Raw genomic sequence first — 24,994 nt, forward strand, 5'->3', positions numbered from 1 at the left:
AATTTTCCTCATATAGTTCGACCAGTAAAACATATTGTAAGAGATTGAATGTAGACGCAGATATGAGAATTCAGCTGCCTCTGTTATCCCAGGCATTAAAGAGATTTTAAAAATGTAAAACAATGCCACTCTTCCCCCTAAATTTTTTTTGCTTGGAAAATATATATTTTTCATAAAAATATGTTGTTAACATGTAATGAGTTTAATATTTTTAAAATGGATTCATAAATGTTTTAAATGTCTTCTAACTAATACATTAAATATCATCAGAAAGAAACACATAAACCATAGTTCTTTGGGTCTGCAATGATTTTAAGAGTGTTAGAATGGTCCTGAGGTCAAAATGATTGAGAATTTCTGCCCTAAGGCATAAACTCCCTCAAGGAGTTTACCGTCTAAATGTGGAGACATGGAGACACATGAAATGGAGAAAATACTTAGCTGTATTCATTCATTCATTCATCCACTCAGTCATTCATTCTTTATTGTGTACCTGCCATGGACAAGGCTTTGGGAATATACAGCAGTCAACAAAACAGCAAAATGCCCCTCCCTCTTGGAGCTTAAATTTTAATGGAGTGAGATAGGCAAAAAAGACATAAGTAAATATATATACAATATTACAAAGTCATAAGTGCTATGAAGAAAAATAGGCAGGGAAGTGGGTGGGGGATAGCTTCGGATAAGTAGTATGTTTAAATAGGCTGGTCAGGGAGAGCCTCACTGAGGCGACACTTGGGTAAGATCTGTAGGTGGAGAGGGAGGAGGCCTGTGGATATCTGAGGAAACAATGTTGCAGGTGTAGGGAACAGTGAATGCAAGGGCCTGGCATATTTGAGGAATAGAGAAGGGGCCACTGTGCCTGGACTGCAGTGAGAAAAGGGGTGAAGAATAAGGGATGAAGTCATACAGGAGGTGGTGAAGGGACCAGGTTTGTGGGATCCAGTGGACACTTAGCATGACTTGAGCTTTAACAAGCATGGTCTGGGAAGCTTTTGGAGGGTTTTGAACAGAATAGTGTGATTTGCCTGTCTTTTAACAAGGTCACTCTGACTCCAGGGCTGGAAATAGATAGAAGGGGGCGAGAGCAGAGAGAGGAGGCCAGTTGAGTTTTGCAAGCCCAGGCAGGAGGTGATCGTGGCTTGGAACAGATGGCGTCAGCAGAATTAGCGAGAGTGACTGGATTCCAAATGTATTTTGAAGGAACAGCTGGAAGGTGTGTGAAGAAAGCAAGTGAGGGGACTTCCCCGGTGGCACAGTGGTTAAGAATCTGCCTGCCAATGCAGGGGACACAGGTTCAAGCCCTGGTCCAGGAAGATCCCACATGCTGCAGAGCAAATCAGCCTGTGAGCCACAATTACTGAGCCCACGTGCCACAACTACTGAAGCCTGCACGCCTAGAGCCCATGTTCCGCAACAAGAGAAGCCACCACAATGAGAAGCCCGCGCACCGCAACGAAGAGTAGCCCCCGCTCGCCGCAACTAGAGAAAGCCCACATGCAGCAACGAAGACCCAATGCACCCAAAAATAAATAAATACATTTATAAAAAAAAAAAAAAAGAAAGCAAGTGAGGAGTCATGGGTGACTCTAAGGTTTTTGATCAGAGCAACTAGAGTTGTCCTTTCTTAGGAGGGGAAGTCTGCAAGAGAAACAGGCTTAGATGAACCAACTGCTTCAGATAAAAGTGCCCTGGACGTTCAAAGGTGACAGCCACCATTGTTAACAGGAGGGAGCAATGAGGGCTTGGCAGGCCCAGGAGGGCTGAGTATGAAGGAAGGCTGTGTTCTGACAGGTGGGGACAGTATTCCTGGGTGGGAGCAGCAAAAGAGGGTGGGAGGTCACGCTCTCCTAAAGTACATAGTACAAGGAGGTTGGTGGTTTCCGCAGTTTGGGCAGTTGGGGGAGTTCAAGGCTGACATTTTCTGAGCCCTGAATATGTGCCAGCCCTATCCTGTTTCTCACATCTTAGCTCACTTTGCCTTCACTTGCGCCCTTTATGGGAGGAGCTATCAGACCCCATTTTACAGGTGAGGTCTTCCCTGACCATAGCAGCTCTCACTGTCTCCATTCCTCTCTGTACCCACCTGCTGCCACCTTGCTTTATTTTTCTTTATATCACTTTAACATTTGCCTGATATTGTATGGCTTATCTAGTTGTTTATTTCTCCTCTAGTAGAAAAGAAGCTCCATAAAGGAAGGGACTCTGTTTTATTCACTGCTGTATCCTCTGTGTCTAAAATATTGCCTGGCACATGGCAGAGAGTCAATAAGAATTTGTCAATTGAAAGAATGACTTGGGTTGAAAAACAATAAAGGGTATAATAAAGCTTTACATAATAAAAAAACAATAAAATTTCTATAGCTATACCATTTCACTTTGTGTTCAGAATTTTAGGAAAGTTTGTTTCTTTTATTTAAGATGAATCAAAAATCCAATTAAAGCCTAAGAAACAGATTTATGTTTATATAAACACACATACTTTTTGTATATAATAATTATTCTCTTTATTTAAATTTATTGAATCGATTATTTTGGAATATTTTCCAAATTATCCATGTACAGTAGGGTTTTATTTTGTGTTTTCATTTTTTTCCTACATTGAGTAGAAAGTAAATCAAGGTTTGGGCAGTTGTGTTCTGTAAGTCTGACTTCATATATTTTTAGGGTATTGTATTATTAGCCTAGGGAAAATTATCCAGATATTTGCCAGATCTTCTTTTCAGGGCACCCTCTGTAGATATATTTTACAATCATTAAAATGTATTTTAGATTCAATTTAAATAGCTATCATTTATTGAAGACCTTTTATGTACCAAGCACAATATGTTGTTTTACTTAATCATCTTATTTTGAAAATAGTTGTATTGTTGTTGTGAAAAAAAATTAAATAAATAAAAGATGACCAGTATGACCAGTAAAATATTCAATCAAAACTCAAAAAGAAAAAAGTAAAAATGATCTCAAATCTATTTACTTTTCAGAACAGCTCCATGAAATAAATATTCTTGGCCCCATTTTATAGATGAGGAAACAAGCTAGAGAGGATACTAAGATACTCCAGCTGGAAGAGGCAGTGTTGCACTGGACCCCCAGGTGGCTCAGACGTGAAGAGCCAGCCTTAGCCGATACCTGATATTGCTCTTTGTGCCTTCATTGTACTTACTTGGCAGAGGTATGGGTTTTTGATGAATTGGTCTGAAAGAAAGAATTTCAGATTAATTAAAGGGCAAAGCACAAGATGAATAAGTTTGACTTTTTGCTTGCACTGAAGATACTCAGAACAGGTGCATCACAAAGGATCAACAGGAATGGCCAATAACACATATCTAAAGATAGGAGAGGCACCAAAACCTTCAAGATAAGTAAAATTGTTCCCTTTAATTTTATAAAAAGAGGAGACTTGACTAGTGTTATTTTTTAGTTAAGTCCAATAATTAACCCAAATATTAGTTCAGTCTCTGTAATTCTAAGCAGTTTTTTTAAAGTTGTTACCTACTTAACACCTTTTTAAATTTCATTGCAAAGCAATGAAATATTAAATCTTTACCAATCACAACAAGCCAGTGCTTCTGTGCAGTATAACAATGCAGCTGTTAAGGAAACTTTATTTTTTTTGGCTGCACCACACGGCATGTGGGATCTTAGTTCCCCGACCAGGGATTGAACCCATGGTCCCTGTAATGGAAGCGTGGAGTCCTAACCACTGGACTGCCAGGGAAGTCCCAAGGAAACTTATTTTTAAAGGAAAGAATTCTTACTTCTGGGCAGGAGGAGGAAAAACTTGTGACTGCATATTTTCTTGTCTGTGACTAGACCCTCGGTGGCGTTCAGCAGGTATAGGTTTTTCTGCATTAAGAAAATTATCATAGTAGGATTAAGGTGAAATGTCTGTCCCCATGCCCAAACCCAGAAACATCAACCAAGAGGAACCAGATTTGGTCACATGTCTTCTCATGAGCATGTCTTTCACCAGGATGTCATCCCTTTTTGCACCTGTCAGTGTGGTCATGTGTCTGAGCTATTAAGACCAGGACTCCTACTCAGCAGTGTTACAAGCACACCCTACCTACCACCTCTGCATCCACCTCTTGGCAATGTACAAATACATGGGGACTGAACCTGTGGAATCTGGACCTTTAGGTGTGTGATTACAAGTAAAAGCCAGAAGATGTACAAGCTTTGGCCACCCCTGATTTCTATGTGGCCTCCACATAGGTGTTACAACACCCTGGTGTGTCTTCATTAGTCATAAGACATGGTATAAGTAATTTCTTACTGATAAGAAGTAAAATATCAGCGTTTGCGAATGATCTACTTTTTTGAAAAATTAATTGAGCAAATTTAAGGTTATCCCTATAATAACGTTAAATCTCACTTGCATTTCACTCTTTTCCTGAGTGAGAGAGGAAAGGGTGGCGTTACAATTAGTTTGCAGGGAAATGTGCATAACCTGAAATCTAAGAAGTTTATGTTGAAGAACATTTATTGCTGAACCGCTAATAAAAGTGATTCTAAATTATTGTAATGCTTTATTCTCCCTCGAATTTCATCTAGGGTGTGTTAAAATCTGGGTATGTCCAAAGGTCTGTCTCCTGCATGGAAGAAAGTTTGAGAACTACTGATCTCCCATTAGAGGAACCCAAAATAAATAAAAGCAGTAAGAACTCAAAGATTCACATAAATGATGATGGACTTCAGGGTTTCTTGAGGTGCAGAGAAATTCAGAAGCTTTGAATCTCTGAAGACTGTTTCAAGTTTGTGTCAAGTTACTTCGAGCTGCCACGTGAGATGTTTTGTTCATGACTTTACAACATGGTAATTTCAGGAGAAACAATGAACACTTTGGTTCCCCACGGCCTGATGAGCTTTGACCACTCCTGCTTTTGCCCTCGTCCTCCAGGAGGCTTCCTTCCTAGGTCAGAAGAGGCCACTCACCCACTTTGGGTTTGGATGGCCATTGCCTCTACTCTTGAAATGAGAGACCACGCTCCTGCACTGGGAGCCCTTTGGGAATGAGGACACCCGAGCCGCATGGGACATGCCAAGAGCCTGTTCTCTGATGGTTTTCAGAAGCTTCTGAAGCCATGAAATTTGCACAGGGTTGTACTTACTTCCTACAGAGGCTCACCCTAACGCTCCATTATCACTCCAAGCTCCCTGCTCAACAGGCATGGAAGACTGTAAGGAATGGAAGGACAGCAAGGCAAAAGCATCAGGAAAGGCAGAAGAAAGCAAGACACAGGAAGGGAGCGGTACCTCAGGAACAGCCTGGGAGAAAGATGTGGGAAATGATGTAAAAAAACTCAACAGAGCAGTCAAAGCAGACAGGTGAGTTGTAATGCACATTCAGAAAATGTCTACCGTCCATTGTGAGACCAGGTGTGCCCACATTAACTCAGGAAATGGTGAGCTTTTAACATCGGGTACCTTCAAGATTGGAATTAGACGGGTGCAGGATTTTAATTTCTATATAGTGTTTTAAGTGTTGAGCTTATGGATGATTCTTCTTTCTGTTTTTTTTCTCCCCAGTATTTTTCAAATACAATTTTTTTTTAAATGGTAAAGTTCTAATAAAAAGTATACATAAGGGTTTTAGGTTATGATAAAACGACGTAAGGGAAGCATTTGAAGATGTACTAAGATAGATGTTTGAACTCAGGAAACATTATTTTGAAAACTTAGCACAAGAACTTGTTCGAACAAACAGGTTTTTAAGAATTCATTACCTTAACTTAGCCATTAATTCTAAGATACGTGACTGGCTCTAAATAAGTCTTCACACCTATGTAACACTGTGACACTGTATCTGGCAAGTCATATCTGTCTACAAACAGGCAGGTTTTGGGCATGTAGACTGTGGCCTGCCCCAAAGGTGCAGCCTGGCAAGCTCAGGTCCTGATCAGCTTTGCTACTCACTACTCATGGCAAAGTAAAGACTGTTCTGTTTAGAAAATTGAGTTTTATGTTCACAGTTGCCTTATGAATAATTAAAGAAATTTAGAAATACATTTGTATACAAATCCTTAATCAAAATAACTTTCAGAGGACATGCTCATCTGTCAAAGTAAAATAGGCTTACCTTCACAAACACTTGAGGCATTCTGTTGAGAGACAACTGGAGTCTATTTAAAAAAAAAAAGAAAGGCAAGGATCTTCAATACAGGGGTATGTGGAAATAAAAGTCAAAGCAATATTATTAAAATAAATACTGGGGGAGAACATTTCTTTGATGCATAGCTTTTCTTTCAGTCACAAGACCAACAATTAAAAACACACAGTCCCCCAGCCCACTTTTGCATTAAGTGACAATGGACTGGAAGTGTGGAAAGGAGCGGTGTCATCCTGGCCTCCCCACTCTGTCAACAGGGTTGGTGGATACCATGACCCCCAGCAGCTGCTGGGCAGTAGTGCTTATGCAGTGGAAATCTGGCATCTGGCTTTGGTCTCAGGGCCCCACCATCTTGGTGTTTGTAAGGGACTGTAGATGGCAGGCTACAGTACAGATAACAGGTCAAAGTGGGCTTCCTCGAATAGTGGGCTGGCCCAGGTTCCCCACGTTCTGCCCAGAAGTTGAGTGTACTCAGGCCTTTGTGCCTGATATGCGGTTGTCAGTCATTAGTTCCCAGGCCAGCGGGTGGGAAGCAGACACAGGGGAAGACAAAGGTCTTGGGACGCAGGGAGCCTGACCGCTGATCGGCCCGTTCACATTCAGTGAAGCCGCCGGGTTCAGGGAGGATGTGAGCCTCCCATGCAGCACCTTCCCTCCCAAGTGAGGATCCCAAGTTTCTCTTGGACCATCTAGGCAGCAACATGATTGCTGTGTTCACCTTAGCGGAAAAAGCATCATCAACTTTAAATAAGTGGACAAGAATAAACATTGCGGGAAACCTGAAGCACATTTAAATGCAGAATTAACTCACCGTCTTCAGTGGCGTAGCTGTTTTTTTCCTGGGGGATGAAAAGAGATTGGCTTTGTTAAAACACAACAAAGATAAAGAGGAGCTGAGGACTTATCATTTTACTCTCAAATTTAAACTAGAATAATGAAAGTGATACAAGTGTGTAGGAAGACTATCCTTGAAGGGAAGAGAGGGATGAAAGCAGGATTTAGCCATGATCCTTCTAGCCTCAGATAGGGTCTGCTGACAGATGGCAAAGGGGTTAATGGGGATAAACAGGAGCACCAGTTGCCAGGGAATCAGGATAACTGAGCTCTTGTTCCAGTTCTGCTACTGATTACCCTGTGACCTCAGGCCTGTTTCTCTCAGCTGTGAGGGCCAGTCTGAACTTTAGTTTCTTCATCTGTAAAATGAGGACCAGAATCAGCGTTTTCAAAGTGTGTATGTAGAGCCGTCCCTTCCCCCAGCAGCACCCCAGGGCTACTGTCTGGGGAAGGAGGGTGGAGACATGAGGGTGGCCAAGCAGGTACATTTGTAGCCAGCACCTCCCCACGCCAATGTTCCCCCTGCTTCAGGTGACTCTTCTCTGCTAGACGTCTGCCTAGAATTTCATTCCAAACAGATAAACCCAAGACCGACACAACACAAGTTGGAAACCCACTCTGATCTCTGGTCCTGAAGGTGCTTTCCTGGCCTAACGTACTGGTCTGTCTTAGTTCAGTAGAGATTGGACTCTAATATTGCTAACGCTCTCTAATTCTCTTCCATGTTTATTTTGAACACTGGCTTTCTCTCTATCTTTCACTTTGTTTTGGCTGAGAGCTGGAAGATTGGGGGAAGAATACTAACAATTCCCAAGTGCCTCTAAGACACCTGGCACTGGGTTAGGCTCTTCACATATTTTTTAAACCTCACACTGTCCTTTTTAAATGGGTGTTTTTATTACATTTTAGAGATTTGGAGACTAAGTAACTTGCCTGAAGTGATAAACCTAAGGCAAGAGAGAAGTGTGCAGCGTTTTGTTTAATAAACCCCTGAAATGGAGAATTTCTTTGCTTTACTCAGAGGCAGAATTAAGGCTATAACCATGCAGGCTTGCTTTGGACAGATTTAAATGTGCTTTTAAAATAACCTATTGAGCCAATATGAAATTATGGGGTCACTGTGATATTAACACGTTACATTCACCCAATATCTTACAAAGCTCTTCTAAGTTCAATGAGAAAGAATGACTCTCTCATCTCCCTTTTGAAAGGAACCTTGGCAGTGTTGCTTTGATTGAACACCCAGTGCATGCTGCTCTGTGTACACATTTGTTTGCAGATCACTAACTACTTGGAAGAGAAACTGAGGAGTAGGAAGTAGGGATGAAACCTGCTGGTGGGTCTTAAAATTATTCAGGTGCTGGAGCTTGTGTCTTGTGGAACACAAGTCAGTGAGCTCAAGATTTAGCTAGAAGTTTATGGGAGGAAAGACTACTAGTTTTTGATGTCAGCAGGAACACCCCTAGTCCAACTTGAAGCATGCATGGGTGTGGAGAAGACCAGGGCAATAGGGTTTCATTTCCACACTCTTCAGTAACACACCTATTGTAATGTTAGGTGCACCTGCATATGAGCTTGGGCAGGTAAGCTTCTGAATGGAAACAGCAGGAAAACACCCCACTCTGGCCCCCAGATTCTCAGGCAGGACTCCTTTGTGGATTCCAGGCAGCTCTGCTCACAGCAGTGATGGAGACCATACACTGAATTCACAGAGTCGCTTCTCTGCAACAGGAACTTACCCAGCCCTGGGCAGTGGGGATGGCGCAGCAGGTGAAGAGGTTGACTTAGAGTCCCAGGCCCCGCTCTTTCGACCTGCGCAGACATATACACAGGTTAGTCTCTAGCCCTGAGCTGAGGCTGATGGTCACAGTGAGCTGGCCTTGCTGGCAGGCTCAGAAATACATGCACGTTTTTTCTTACTTTCAGCTAAGCATATATAAGTAGTTACATTGAAGTTTTTGGGGAAAACCTATAGGCAAAGGTGATGAAACATTTTATAAATGCCAATTTATAAGCTCAAAACTAGGATGTTATTTAGGAACTCCATCTAAACATTGCTAAATGACCTTCTCATTTCCCCCGTGGGACAAGTTCAGAGCCCCTGATTCTGTGGGCTCAATAAGAGCTCACAAGGGTTCCTATGGAAGGGACCTAAGAGCCCACACTTGTATCCATATGCACTGCACAAATGTGCACAACAGCAGTGCCTAGAGACAGGGGGGCACAGACCCACCACTCCTGATCACACCTATAGACACTGCTCGTTCCTAACCACATTTACACAGTACACAAACCTAACCTCACATTTGGAGAACACTCATTCATTCATTCATCTCTGAGTTCTTAGGGCCTTTGCTCATTGCAGAAATAGACAAATGGAGAGAAGCAGCAAGCTATTACCCAAATCTCATCTTCTGAAGTCACAGAAGGGACCCAGAAGGCCTTGTCCACCGCGCCCATTTCCCCTCCCTCTACCTGAAGATAGAAGCCAGAGCATCGTTATGAGGGAAGAAGGTGAGAGACAGGCAGAGATTCACTGCTGAGATAGGGAGCAGGCCTGGATGGGGAGAGGCCAGAGCTAAGCCAGCTCCCCTCAGCGCGTCCCAGCTGCCTCCTCTCAGGCTGATACCGCCTGCCTGGACATTACTGCTCAGTGAGATAAAGGCTCTCTACTGAATTAAATTGAACTGAATAAATGTTTTAATTAAGAACTTACTACATTTGTAAGTCCACAATTCCTAATGGACTTAAAGGGGATACTCTGTACATATAGGTTGGACTTGCCCACAGTATGTATTGTTTGAGTTTGCAAGATAAAGCACACATAAGTAAACACTGAGGTAATAATCTATTACCAAGAATTATTGAGAACCTGCTATGTGTAAAGCCCTTGGAGGCATTGTGTTAGGGACTGTGGAAGAACTGAAGAAGTAGACATAGGCTTCTGCCCTCTCAAAATTTATAACAAGAGAAGACACATGCACCCCCATGCCACCTCATCTGTCAGGACCACCTATTCCAAACACAAAAAAAGGGAAAAAGTCCTCGAAAAGTATTAAATGCAGAGATCATAAAGTTCATTCTCATGTACTTGACTAGAGAGAGGCCTTCAGGCTCTCACTCAGAGCCCATTTACTCTTTCTACACATAGTCCTTACATAGGGCTAATTTCCATAAGCATTCACCAGTGGCATCTGGTGAAGGAACGGCCCCTCCCATGTAACCCTTACTTAGATGTAAGCTGACCCGGATGGGATTTTTTTTTTTTTTTTTTTTTTTTTTTTTTGCTGTACGCGGGCCTCTCACTGTTGTGGCCTCTTCCGTTGTAGAGCACAGGCTCCGGACGTGCAGGCTCAGCGGCCATGGCTCACGGGTCCAGCCGCTCTGTGGCATGTGGGATCTTCCTGGACCGGGGCACGAACCCATGTCTCCTGCATCGGCAGGTGGACTCTCAACCGGATGGGATTTTTAAAAACATTTTGAGAAAGAAACTACATATGGAATTTTTAACATTTCCTCCGACAATAAATGGAAATGTCATCTGAATATGTAGTAGTATGAGTCTAACTGTGTTTTATTAGCAAGGGTATCAAGTTGATATTGTTCTTCACATTCTCAATACTTAAGATTCACATTGTGAAAATACACTTGGCTACTCATAGTTGTTGATAGAAAGTTTCAGGGAAGAGAAAAAAAATCCTCGTCTGAAAAATAAGGAAGCAGAAAGAAGGTCTAAGTCAGAATTTCCTCCCAGGGGTCCCCTCTCTTTTCACCAAGGGCTCGCTTGGCCTGGGCATGTTACTGTTGTCATATCTACTGCCTGGCTTCTTTACTAAGCTTCCCTTTCCTTCATATCTGCAAACAGTCGGCCAACGTCTTCCTTTCCCCTTCCCTCCTCGTAAATAACTTCTGCAATCAGAGGAGAGGGAGGGGCATGCTGGCTGTCCTCTGTGGTGGTGGAGTCCAGTACAAGCTCTGGTTTTGCAGCAGGAAGACAGGGTTCTAGTTATTTCTCTGCCACCAAACTGGCTGTGTGACCTCTTATGAGCCACTATGCCTCAGTTTCCCCCTCTGTGAGATGGGGATGCCACTAGCTACTTTATCTAACACAGAGTTACTGTGATTAGGTAATAAGGTAACTTTGAACATGTAAAGAATTAGCCAAATATAAAGTAATATTGCTGGAAAGGGACTGAAAGTTTAGAGGGTCAAAAATGTTATGCTAAGTGAAAGGAGTGAGATGGAAAAGACTGCATATTATATGACTCCATCTATATGAATGTTTGGAAAAGGCAACTCTATAGCAACAGAAAGCAGATCAGGGTTACCCAGGGCTGAGGATGGGAACAGCACTGACCACAAATGAGCATAATGGCTTTTTTGGAGTTGGGGTAGGCCCAGAAAGTTTCTAAAACTGGATTGTAGTGCTGGTTACAAAACTCTATAAATGTAATGATTTACAAAAAACATTGAATTATACATGTAAAATGAGTGAGTTTTATGATACATAAGTTATAGCTCATAAAGGATCTCAGTAAATATGATTATTGTTATTTTCATTTTCTCATCTTGTTATCAACCACGGCAGTATCTCTAGGTGCCGGGCACTGTGCCAGTTACTTCACATGTGCCACTTCTAAGCCTCACATAACATAAAGGGGAGCAAACAGAGGCTCAGAGAGGTTAACGGGCAGGGCCAGGGTTGGAAACCAAGGCCATTCAAGTTGAAAGCCTAGGCAGGCAGTGTCCTCTCTAGCCAATATCTCATAATGTTACTCTGGGGCATGATTTGGCATGTCAGATTCACTTGCTGCTTCTCCCTTATGTGGGGAAATATTAGTGAAACAGAGGGCTGCTTTTGTGAATGCCCACGGGAGGATGGAGAGTTACTCCTCGTAGGCCAGTGGTCCTCTCTGCCTCCCTGGCTGAAGTCAGACCCCGGGTCATGGCTGGGGTAGGACAACACTGTACCCTTCTCATTGCCAGGATCCCTGCTTCCTGGCCAAGCCGAATTCTTGGTTGGAAAGCTCCAAGGGAGAAACTGGGGATGCAATAGAGGGAGATGTGTCCAAAAGCATACTAATAAAAGAGAAAAATCATCTTTGTTTAAATCATAGGGAGCAAAAAGTTATGTTAAGGTTTGATTTAACAGCACAGGCCTTGCACAAGCCGGTGCTTACCGAAGTTTCCTAACTTGGAAAACAATTTACCCTTACTTTTTCCTTCTATCATGTATATTTTATGCATCATCCTCTTTTCAGTTTTGCATACAGTGGTGGTAGGTTTCCTTATTCTTAATGATCTCAGTGTTGGCATTGTAAGCCCTTGGGATTTAACTCTCTTTTAGCTGTTATAGACACCCTATTACCATTAGTGGGGCTTGCATACGAGCCGAAGCATCCCTTACTCTCAGGTACTATATGAACTCTTACAAAATACATAAAAGAGATTTAATTTAACAACTTAAGAATAATTTGGGCTATGGGTAAAATTCTGCTTGCATATTAGCAGGGAACTGTAAATTCCGAAACTCCTCCCCTATTTTAAGAAATAAAGAGATAGAATACTTTAAAAATGCTGTTTACTTAGAGCAAGCTCAGAAATACATGCTCTGTCTACCCTTTTCTGACAAAAGCTACAAATTAGCCAGAGGTTGCGCTGCCTTCTTCTAAATGCTCATTTAGAGATAAATCACAATGGACTTCAGTCTTTCAGTTTGTTTAGACCAGTGCTTCTTAACTGGGAGTGATTTTGTCCCCCTCCTCCAGGGACTTTCTGCAATGACTGGAGACATCTTTGCCTATCACTACTGGGGAAGGGGGTGCTAGTGGCATCTAGTGGGCAGAGGTCAGGGATGCTGCTAAACAGCCTGCGATACACAGGACAGCTCCAACAAAAATCACCTAGCCCCAAATGCCAACTGTGTTGAGGTTGAAAAACCCCGAAATTTAGAGTAAAACTTTATATGGAAAGGAAGAAACACTTCTCTGAGATGTGTACCGGGTGATGTGCCAGACTGGTCATGAATCAAGGCAGGTTAAACAAGGGATTCTGAACAATAACAATAATAAATCACAAAGAGCTATCATTTTATGAGTGTGATTCATATCTTTTTACTCATGTAATTCTCACAATACCCCTAGGCATAGGTGCCATTTTCCCCTTCATTTTTTTCAGGAGAGGAAACTAAGAAACGGAGGGATTACTTAGCTTGCTCAAAGTCTGGCACCTAGTGAGTGAAGACTTGGACCCTCTGGCTTTGGAGTCTGTGCTAACTCCTGCTACTGTACTTCCCAGTATGGAACATGAAGGAGAGGGAGAGCCTACCTCTGCACCTAATTCGCTATGTAATCTGCGGCCAGCACCTTATTAGCCATCAAAGAGCCAAAAGCAACATTAACCAGAGGCAAGTGTCGTGGTGTGGGACTTTAACAGAAACCCCTGACACCTTAGCACTTTCATGATGCCTATCAGGGAACTTTCTGAAGGCTTTAAAGACAATGATCAGTTATTTAAAGACACAGGCAAGTAGTCTGATTATTCCTTTTATAAAAATCATCTCTGAAAACTGTATTGTTTGCACACTCAGAAACTCCCTCTAACTGTTCAGGTTTGTTCCCTACCCGCGCCCCCCCTCCCTCAAGTTATCTCACTTCCTTCCTCCTCCTGAACTTCCTCCTGTCTATACCCAATAATCATTTAACCAGGAAATTATTTTCTTGTTCAGGTTTTGTTTCTTCATCTGATGCCTCTAGTGATAAAATATAGCTATACTAGGTTAATATAAAACTAATGAATAATAAATCCAGTGGGCTAATGCCTTCATGATGGGGCCATGTGATTCCTTAAAGACAGCCAGAGTTGGGGGACTCAATCGCTCTCTCAACCAACTGACCCATCTACCATTTCAGCACCTACTCTGAGCCAGGTCCTGTCTAGGCCTTGGAAACACAGCTATGAGCAAGACATGGAGCTGAGAGTCTTATGGGAAAGACAGGCTGATTGGAGTATTGGGTGTGTTTTAGGAAGAAGAGGTCTGTGTAAGGCAAGAAGAGCATTTTAAGATGTAAGCACCAGAGAGTATTAAACTATTACTCTAAAGGAGGGTTTAAGCCTTCATTTATCTGTTTCAGTGAAAGGTTTTCTATTCCAGTAATAACAGCCCTTCTGAGTTATCACGTGTCAGGAGTCTCTGTTTCAGTTGGGACCAAAGCAACCTCGCCGTGCCATTTTAGGTTGGTGTGTTGACATTTGTTCCCAGAAATTAAGATGAGCTGGATAAGATGCCTCTGACCTCCAGTCCCCAAGTATAAAGAGCCTGTGGATTCCGAGGGGGAGGATAAATAAGAACTTGTGAAGAGGGTGAGCAATTGCACAGGAAATGAGTCTAGGAAAAGATTTTCTAAAATACTCTTCTTTCGTTTTCTCTCAAGGAGCACGTCCCTGAAAGCAGAGGTCAGTCTCCCAGTCTCTGTGTTCAGCCTTCAGGTCTGGGAGAGAAGGGAGTGTGTGTTTGTGTGTGTGTGTGTTTGTGTGTGTGTGTGTGTGTGTGTTCAGCCTTCAGGTCTGGGAGAGAAGGGAGTGTGTGTTTGTGTGTGTGTGTGTTTGTGTGTGTGTGTGTGTGTGTGCGCGCGTGTGTGTGTTTGGTACAGGGTGGGGGAGAGGAGAAGGAGGGAATGCTGTTGAGGAAGCTCCTGCACCTCTCTGTGCTGTAAAAGGGTTGGGGTATGGGCGCCACTCAGTACTGTGGGCCTCAGTCTGGGGGTTGCCAAACCCTACAGGAGACACCTAGGAACCACTGAGTGTTCATGGTTTGGGTAGGGATGACATGGTAAAAACTAACTTTATAATGGAATGAAGCTAGCAACATTTGGAGGGGGTCAGAAGCTCATCTCAGTGACTGAGGAGAGAGCCTAGAGGCAAGAGTATGGCTAGTGGACTCTGTAAGACAGAAGGTATGAAGTGATAAAGTAAAGAAAGCCTGGTTCAGGTGGCGGCAACTAAAATAGAACAGCAAATTCAGGAAAAAGCAAAGCAGAAGTGGGAAAGAACATGGGCCCTCTGAGACATGGAGCCTGGAGGCTGATGTGTAAAGAGGAATATGGATGCCCGAAGGGTAGGGGTGATGGATACACTGAGGTAGTGGGAAGGTCAACGTGTTCAGAAGGGAAGAAAGGTCAAGGTTGGACACCAGAGAGTTATCAGCTTAGACCAGAGAAGTGAAGCCAGAAGAATGGATACACTGGAAAGAAGTGAAAAATACTACTCTACCGAGCACCTACTGTGTGCCAGGCACTGCATTAAGAATTTCCCATTCACAATTTCAGAATTCTCCTGTCTCAGGGCATGGGCTGTTATCTCCATTTACCGATGAGAAAATGTGATGCTTGGAGAGGTGAAGTACAGACCCAAGGTGACACAGTTGATAATGGGGAGCACTGGGATGCCTGGCCCATAACCCAAGCTCTTAACCGCACGACGTTCTGAAGGAAGAGCAGAGGGCTGAGGCTGCACGGTGCAGGTGTCCTCATCAGGGGAGGGGAGAAGGAGGGCAAGCCAGCCAAGTGCCCAGAGAGGTAGGACGAAAAAAAGGACTTGTCTGATAGAGGTGCAGTGGCACGGGGGCGAGGGTCCCCTCACATAGGTGCCCCCAGACAGTGGATGAGCATGAGGAGAAGGCCTCTGTTACCATTTATTAGGACATTTGGAAATACAAGGGATTATTAATATTCGCTCTGAGTTGTTTGTCTTATTTAGAACATATTAAAAATGAAACCCCCAAATGTAGTAATTTCACAATTAAAAAAACAGAAACAAAACCACCAGATCATGTGTACACTCTACCTGAAGCTGTCCCTGGAGGTGAGGCTGGCTTTGAGGAGTTATTTGGCTTGGTTGATCTATTCACCATGGGAGCTGAAACACAAAATCACACCTATATTATAATTATATACACACACACACACACACACACACACACACACATACATATATAGTAGATAGTCTACTGAGGGAGATTCACACTTATGGAAAAATGCATTGTGGAAATGATGGGTCAGACCAGAGAATCTGCAAAGAATGGGAGACACAATTAGTAAGCCCACAAGCCATTAAAAGAAACCTTCTCAGAAGAAAAAAACATTTTTAGAATGAATATATTAATGATTAAAGTGAATACTGGCTTGGAATTTCATTTGCCAAACTGGGTGTCTAGGAGATGAAAGAGTTTGGTTTTTTTACCAGGAGATGTGCACTGAACTATCAGTGGAGGGGCCAGATTAATAGCCCCACCTTCCCTGCCACACGTAACACACGTAACACATATCATTCCTCTTGGATTTTGTAGGTTTATGGGGGGGGTGGAGGTGGGGGCATTTAATTTGTATTTATTGTTTCATGGTGATGGGTGAATTCAGGAATTCTGGTGGGTCTAGAAGTTGTTGGTGATACTTAGGGCGTGGGAGAGGGCTGCGACGTGATGGCAGTGTAAAAACTGAGTATTGCTACTTTGGAGTCAAGTTTATTAGATGAGTAATGTTACTTGAAGAGGCAGCGTTTATACAGGATTATATTTTCCATAGCGACTATATCCAGAGTGATCATACACTGTTCCATGCCTCATCTGAGGCTGTGTGGCACAGGCTTTTGAAGATAATTTGTTTGTAACTGCGTTTGTTATTTCATGAAGGATGTACAAATGAAATGTTTCTCATGGGCCTGAGATAGCACTCACTTTTAAAGGATTAGAACATAGAGCATATTTTACTCTTTCATTTTTTCAGTCCTCTGCAGAAACTGTTCCTGGTGCAATATTTGTAAGGTCAACATGGTGGCTCATGACTTTGTGAGTATTAGGTTTTATAAGAAATCCATTCTAAGTGAGGAGCTAAATAGAAGAACTTAGGTGCTTTTATACCTTGAGAAGAGAGTATTAAATCATGGAAGAGGATGGAGAAAGAAGGGTAAAGGCTATCAAACACAGAGATGGGTTGCTCACTATGCTCTCTGTTCCACTAGCCAAAGAAGGCAAATGCTATGGCCACAGAGGCGAGAGGCCTGGGCACTATCATTTCTGAACCCCTTAGAGCTTGCTAGCAAATGGTCTTGTATGCCTCTATCAACTGCAGAAGTTTTCAGGTGCTTAAAACTACAAACGCTTGCCTTTGTCAGATGGGAGTGAACTGTCTTCTGTGGGATGAATATAGTTTTCATCTTCATCTTCCACAGGGACCACATAATCAGCCTAAAAGAAATACAGAAATGCTGTATATTCAGAGTTTACTGCATAAGAAGCAGTGATATTTAAAAAAATCTTCTGAGATATAATCCATATACCATTAAATTCCCCCATGTAAAGTGGTTTGGTGATTTGTAGTATATTAACAGAGTGTGCAACCATCACTGCAATCTAGCTTTAGAACATTTCCATCACCCCCAAGAGGAACCCTGCACCCATTAGTCACTCCCATGCATCCCCTCCCCTGACCTAGTCAACCACCAACCTTCTTTCTATCTTTAAGATTTGCCCATTCTGGACATTTTATATAAATGGAATCATACAATATTTCAATACACAGTCTGTCATGACTTCTTTCATTTAGCATAGTAATTTCAAGGTTTAACCACGTTTTAGTACTTCATTCCCTTTTATGGACAAATTATATTCCATTGTATGACTATACCACATTTTACTTATCCATTCATCAGTTGATGGACATTTGGGTTGTTTCTACTTTTTTGGCTATTATGAATAACGTTGTTGTGAACATTCATGTACAAGTTTTGTGTAGATGGACATTTTTCTTGAGAATATACCTAGTGGTGGAATTGCTGGGTCATGTTGTAGCTCTATATTTAATTGTTTGAGGAACTGTTAAATTGTTTTCCAAAGTGGCTGCACAATTTTTCCATTCCCACTGGCAATGTATGAGGGTTCCAATTTCTCCACAAATTCACGAATACTTGTTACTGTCTGTCTTGTTGATTGTAAGCATCCTTGTAGGTGTGAAGTGATATCTAATTGTGATTTTGATTTGCATTTCCCTTAATGACGTTAAGCATCTTTTCGTCTGCTTATTGGCCATTTGTATATCTTCTTCAGAGAAAAGTCTGTTCAACCCCTTTGCCAACTTCTAATTGGGTTGTTTGTCTTTTTTATTCTTGGATTATAAGAGTTCTTTTTTTTTTTTTTTTTTTTTTTTTTTGCGGTATGCGGGCCTCTCACTGTTGTGGCCTCTCCCGTTGCGGAGCACAGGCTCCGGATGCGCAGGCCCAGCGGCCATGGCTCACGGGCCCAGCCGCTCCGCGGCATATGGGATCCTCCCAGACCGGGGCACGAACCCGTATCCCCTGCATCGGCAGGCGGACTCTCAACCACTGCGCCACCAGGGAGGCCCTGGATTATAAGAGTTCTTTAAACGTTCTAGATTTAAATCTCTTATCAGATATATAATTTGCAAAAAAATTCTCACATTCTACATGTTGTCTTTTTACTTTCTTTATGGTATCATTTGCAGCACAAACGTTTTACATTTTAAAGTCAATTTTATCTACTTTTTTCTTTTGTTGTTTCTGCTTTTGGTATTGTATCTAAGAAACCATTGCCTATCCCAAGGTCATAAAAGTTTATACCTGGGCTTCCCTGGTGGCGTAGTGGTTAAGAATCTGCCTGCCAATGCAGAGGACACGGGTTTGAGCCCCTGGTCTGGGAAGATCCCACATGCCGCAGAGCAACTAAGCCCGTGCGCCACAACTACTGAGCCTGTGAGCCGCAGCTGCTGAGCCTGTGTGCCACAACTACTGAAGCCTGCGTGCCTAGAGCCCACGCTCCACAACAAGAGAAGCCACCACAATGAGAAGCCCGCGCACTGCAACAAAGAGTAGCCCCGGCTCTCCACAACTAGAGAAAGGCCGCGCACAACAACGAAGACACAATGTAGCCAAAAATAAATAAATAAAATAAATTTTTAAAATTAAAAAAAAAGATTTATACCTATGTTTTCTTCCAAGAGTTTTATAGTTTTATCTTACACTTAGACCTATGATCCAGTTTTATTTAACTTTTTATATATGGTGTGAGATTGGAGTACAATTTCATTCTTTTGCATGTGTATATACAGTTATCTTAGCACTGTTTAAAAAACTAATTTTTCCCGTTGAATTGTCTTGGCACCTTTGTCAGTAATCAAATGACTTTAAATATAGGGAGGGAGGGATTTTATAAGAGGTAAATAAAGTAACCAGATCTCAGAAGTGGTTTTTACAACCTGCCTTGGTTGGTTGCCAACATGGGGACTGGGAGAAACAAAAAACAAACATTTATTGAGCGCTTATTGCCAGGTGCTCTTCTAAGTACTTTACATGTGTAATCTCACTTACTCCTTGTAATAACCCAAAAAGGTAGGTACCACTAGTACTATACTATAATACTATACTAAAGTTGTTACCTGCCAAAATAAGCAAATGATCAAGAATCATCATAATCTGTGTCCTAACAAGTTAATCTTCACGTTGCTAGTGTTTTAATATAAACCCCATTATCCCATGTTCACATCACAAAAAACTGGCTGTAGTTACATGAATAATTGGTCTTTTGAAGCCAGGCTTCTACTGCCACAACCTACATGCTATTAGAATTCTTCCTCAGTTTTTACAATAGCATGATTAAAATATAGATGATTATTTTAAAAATAATCTTAGATCAACTCCAGTGTTTAGATGTTCAGTACTAAGACACCTGCTATAGGTATATAGGTATATGTTTGCCTTCTCCAAAACTTTAAATGTGAAAAATAGGAGCACCACGGATTCATCTTATTTTCACTTTCCCATTGCCCTTCACCCCATTCCATATCAGGAGTTGCTAAGATGAGCTATTAAATGCCTACATGAGTTTCTTGCTTAATACAACTCATGTGAACATTTAATAGCTTTACATACATTATTTTACTGTATTATTTCAATGATACCTACTATTAAGTTAGGTATACTTATCCTCATTTTACAGATAAGGAATTTGAGAGCAGTTGAGTAATCTATCCAAGGTCACATAAAATCACAAAACTGATGCCCTGCAAAGACAGGTACTGGGTCTGCTTTGGGCACCAATGAAGCCCTGCCACATTTGTGCTGAATGAAGAGCTGGTCTCTTCTCAGTGGGTACTGGAGAGGTGGCACAGGATAGCTCTTTAGCACCTGGGATCTAGTATCTAATCATCTGATTTCAAATGCTGGCTCTGTCATTTACCTCTGTGACCTTGGACAAGTTCTTCAACCCCTTTGCACCTCATCTGTACCATTTCCTCATCTGTAATGGGGATGATAATAGCACACACTTCCTAGGGTTGCTGTGAGGATGTAATGAGATAATACATACAGAGTGCTCGGAACACCACCGACACACAGCACTTGTCAAGTGTTAGCCGCTCTCGTTGTTATAGCACAGATGCTCCTTCCTCCCACCGCCAACTCTCTGATCAGCCTGTACCCCCATATTTTGCCTGTAACCTGTATGGCAGAGCCAAACATTTTCATTTATGCTTCTGTTTGACTTCTTTTCCTGTCTAATGGCTCAGCCAGATCTTAATGTTGGCTTTTTTCTTTTTTAAACCTCTTTCTCATCTTGACTGTCCATCTGCCCATTCCAGAATGTGCCTCCTCCAGACTTCTCCTTTTCCCACTGGTTCAGACTTGCCTGAGCCACCTCCTCAAGGCTGCTATTAGCAAACCTCGGCCTCTCCCCACTGGGGTCCACCTCCAGTTAGTCACAGAAAAGGAGAGCTTCACATAACCCACAGTCTTCATTTGTATTCTGTGTCTGAATTGATATCTTCATATGGATTTGCCAAATGCCGAAAGAATTCGTGGTGAGACCCTAACAGATGGTCTCCCTACCATGTCCCATGCTCAGATTCTCCCGGCCACCCTGTTCTTACCCTGAAAGGGCAGCATCCCCTCTCATACTGACAGACAGACTGAGGATTGACAAACCACACTCATTCTCAGTCTGCTGACTTCCTGACTTTAACTGTCCCTAGAGAGGGGGTCATAAACTCAAATACTTACAGGAGCAGGCGTGGAACAATAATGGGACATGTACAGAGTCAGGGTGTGTGCAAGTCTTATATGAGTGATGGGGATGATGACAAATGGAAACAGGAGCCAGGGATTCACAGCTGAGCTGGAGTATTGCCATGAGGCTCAGCTGCTTTGAGGCCATGGCTCGCCAAGTGTTGACAGGCCCTCAGTCTTCAGGAGAAACTAGGAAACTGGATTTTATAAAGAATCTAGAATATGGTAGAAAGGAATCCAATATATATATGATACATGGAATCCTTCTTTGTGTGAGGCACTGTATTTAGTGATATATATATATATATTCCTTTATTAAATCTTTACAATAACCTGAAGAGAGGAAAAGCTGAGACTCAGAGAGTGTATCTGACTTGCCTAAGTCACACAACTAGTAAGGGTCAAAGCAAGGATTTGAGCTTGGATGCTGCCTCTATTTTATTTAAAAGTCTCTCTTTTCCATCTCTTCTTGGGCTACAAATTATTCTAAGGTGGAAATGAAGGTCATTTCACAACATGCTCATAAGCTGTAGGTTTTATCATCTACAGGCATTTAAAAACAAGTTACTTCTGGGGCTTCCCTGGTGGTGCAGTGGTTAAGAATCCGCCTGCCAATGCAGGGGACGTGGGTTCGAGCCCTGGTCCAGAAGATCCCACATGCCGCGGCGCAGCTAAACCCGTGCACCACAACTACTGAGCCTGTGCTCTAGAGCCCGCAAGCCACAACTACTGAGCCCGTGTGCCACAACTACTGCAGCCCACGTGCCTAGAGCCTGTGCTCTGCATCAAGAGAAGCCACCGCAATAAGTAGCCGTGCACTGCAACGAAGAGTAGCCCCCGCTCTCCACAACTAGAGAAAGCCCATGCGCAGTAACAAAGATCCAACGCAGCCAAAAATAAATAAATAAATAAATAAATTTATAAAAACAAGTTACTTCTTTGAGAAGCTGCAGTAAGATTATGTCTGGTGATGGTTAAGAGTTGCCTTTAATGTTATTTTCTTTCTCAGACTGTTACACTTGTAGGGTTGTTCTAATGGCTAAGTTTGAGGGCTTGTCTTTGACTCTATTTAAAATACAAGTACATCTGGGAGCCATAACATATTAGGCTTTATCAGTCATTCCTGCAATAGCCTGAATGTGTTTACCTGTTCATTTTTAAATTGGAACAATTCCATATGGAATAAGACGTGAAAATCTAGGTGCTGGCAGAAGGGAGATTGATGACATAAACCTAGAGTTGGGTCCTGGACAATCAGCAAAGATGGTCCCTGGATACCCAGGGCTGGGGAGAGGGAGTGAGAAGCAAGAGCTGCGGAGGGAAGTGAGGGGTCAGCTCCTCCACGGGTTGTGCAGGGTCTTCCTACAGACTAGGGGTCTCCAGTGTATGTCCCACTGCACCCCTCTGCAGTTTAGAGGAGGAGGGTGGAGGATCAGAAAGAAAAGAAGGTGGGGGAAAGAAAATGAGGACAGGGAGAGAAGCAATGGAGAATAAAGAGGGAAATATATTATGGAGGAAAGAGAGGTTTGCAGGAAACTGAGGGAATTTGCAGGAAACCGAGGGATTCTTTCTCGAAGCAATAATTAGAGGGCACAGCTCCAGTATGGATATATATGCCTGTAGTAAATGAAAGTGCTTAAAATAAGACCATATATGCCATTTTTAAAGAAAACATCCTTTCAACATAACAGTGGAGAGTTAGAGGGGGCAGGGTGGCTAGTGCTGGCCAGAGAGCAGGGCCTGGAGGAAGGAAGACACGCCTGAGGCCACACCCTCCTGCCCCTCCCCCTATCCGGCCCACATCCTGCCTTCCACTTGGTCTGGGCAGTCTTCTGGACAGATTTACTTTACCTCATCCTCAAGGAGCTCTTTGGGTCTGGGTGGGACTTGAGGTTTATGCAGAGAAGTCGGGGCTGGCAGAGTAGCGGCCTGCCTTGCCTTTGCCGAAGGCCAGTTGGGTTTACTGGGAAGGGTCTTGCTGAAGGGCGGAGACTGCCTCTGGCTTGACCGATTGTCTTTGAGAGGAAAAACAACAAGAACAACAAAGCATAAGATGAACGGGTTCTGGATCATTCCCTGGGCAGAAGCCACCGAGATCTAGAAAGTATAAAACCCCCAGCATCTATGTAGCCAACACATTATTAACTGGGGCATTCCCTTAAAGAGTAGAATGACCCGTTAGGCAAAAATTTCAACTGCCCATTGACTTACATTATAAAAACCAGAAGAATGTCCTCATCAAAAACATCCTCCTAGGGATTGATGGAGACCCACAGACCCAGGTGAGCAGACAGCCCAAACACTCTGCTAAACAGATGGTGACCTTGAGGGGGGCGGTCTCAGGGGGGGCGGTACTCCTCAGTGGTTCACTTTACTCCATGAAGCCTTAAGGGCAGTGATTCTCAATCCTGCCTACACATAGGAACCACCTGGGAGCTTTAAAAAATGCCAAGGCCCCACTCCAGACATGCAGTTTGAACTTCTGGGGAGGGACCTGGTATTATAGGTTTTAAAATTCCCCAGGTTATTCTAAGGTGTATTCAGGGTTGCAACTACTTATCCGGGTGAACCTATACGTTCCTCCTCTTAATGATGTCCTCGAATCATGGGGAAGTCGTGAGTACCCCCTGGCCCAGGACCGTCCTCACCAGGTGTCAGGGAAGGAGTCCAGGCTCTGAAGTCAAGGGCCCTGCATTCAGTCCCCTGCTCTCCACCCACCAGCGGCACTCCTTTGGGCTGCTTCTTCATTATGTAACCTCTCTGGCACTCACATTCCTCATTTTTAAAATGAGGATCATAACTATCCACCTCAGAGAGTTATTGTAGGGATTAGGGAGAAAGCAGCAAGGCAGGAGGAACACTGTGTCTGGCGGAGCCGATGCCTAATATACAGAACTAACCTTACCTGCATAATGTGGTGGAGGGCTTAGGCAACAGGGAGCCTACCCGGTTGATCTGGGAGCACACATTCTGACTGATACACTGTAGGAAAATCTTCGCATAAGAATAAGCTGGTGGGTTCCCCTTCCTGGAACCAGCCCAGGCGCTTACCCTGGCTTCCTGCTCCTTCCTTCTGCTATGGCCGGCCCCTAGCTTGGTACAGCTGCCCCTGCCTCTGCCTGGCCCACTCTGCTCTCCTCCCGGCGCCTGCTCCAGTCCTCGGCCCGCGCTTCTGCCTCCTTGAGGGTATGTGGTTAACTTTACACTTGGTGCCTCCTTCTGGTGGCGTAGCTGTGTTCAGGCACAAGGCATTTATCTACTTTACTATGCCTATGACTGTCAGTTTTTGTAGTTTTATTGGCAGCTCTTGGAGTTTACTGAGATTTCTTAATATAAGATTTAAGCCCCTCAGAAGGAGCAAAGCATAGAAGACAGACTTCGGAGAGTATGACCTGGAATGAGCCGCTTAACCGTCCTGAATAGCGGTTTCTTGGTCTGTAAAACGGGCCTGACGCAGCCCCTTCCTTCCCAGGGTTGTTGCGATGATTGAACGAGGTCACAAATTCGGTTGTGGTGTGTGGAGCAGAGAGCGGTGACGGGCACGGGCTTTGGAGGCCGCAAGGCCCGACTTGCATCCCAGCTCTGCCACTTATAAACCTTGGCCCAGTGAGTTCACTCCTCTGAGCCTCACTTTCTTCCTTTGTGATTATCAAGAAGGTGAAGTAGGCCATGACTGTAAAGCACTAAGTTGTAAACTGTAAAAAGGCTGGGAGTCTGCCTGTCTTGCTTGCTGCTTAGCATAGCTCCAGCACATAGTAGGTCCTCAATAGATGTGGCACAAAGCAGGGGCAGGACCTGGTACCCTGTAAGGAGGAAGCTATCCTCAGGGAAAAGGATCACTAAACCCTTTACACGTAGGGATGCTCTGGACGACTCCTAGCCTCACGGGGATCACGTGGACACTCTCCCCTCCTCACCTTGCTAAACTTAGTCACTGTTAGAATGGAACACAGACTTCTTCTTGGGGGGGGGCGGGGG

General features: G+C 43.3%; 2 protein-coding genes across 2 annotated transcripts in view; one reads left to right on the forward strand and one right to left on the reverse strand.

The window, feature by feature from the left end:
• The window catches only part of ZNF518A (zinc finger protein 518A), a 52,490-nt gene extending 46,966 nt beyond the window's left edge, over positions 1-5,524 (forward strand). The window contains exon 7 of the transcript XR_014295078.1: positions 4,558-5,524. The gene's annotated coding sequence lies outside the window, so the exon portion shown is untranslated. The remainder of the gene's footprint in view (positions 1-4,557) is intronic.
• Positions 1-24,994, reverse strand: part of BLNK (B cell linker) — an 82,787-nt gene that overhangs the window by 8,993 nt on the left and 48,800 nt on the right. Inside the window, exons 6-13 of the mRNA XM_082633582.1 lie at positions 22,868-23,031; positions 17,108-17,189; positions 15,791-15,862; positions 8,686-8,758; positions 6,924-6,951; positions 6,083-6,125; positions 3,762-3,849; positions 3,167-3,198 (exon numbers count right to left, since the gene is read on the reverse strand). Of these exons, the coding sequence (XP_082489708.1) occupies positions 3,167-3,198; positions 3,762-3,849; positions 6,083-6,125; positions 6,924-6,951; positions 8,686-8,758; positions 15,791-15,862; positions 17,108-17,189; positions 22,868-23,031 (582 nt within the window). The remainder of the gene's footprint in view (positions 1-3,166; positions 3,199-3,761; positions 3,850-6,082; positions 6,126-6,923; positions 6,952-8,685; positions 8,759-15,790; positions 15,863-17,107; positions 17,190-22,867; positions 23,032-24,994) is intronic.

The sequence above is a fragment of the Mesoplodon mirus genome (assembly GCF_964341445.2).
Source record: "Mesoplodon mirus genome assembly, chromosome: 2".
Lineage (NCBI taxonomy): Eukaryota > Metazoa > Chordata > Mammalia > Artiodactyla > Ziphiidae > Mesoplodon > Mesoplodon mirus.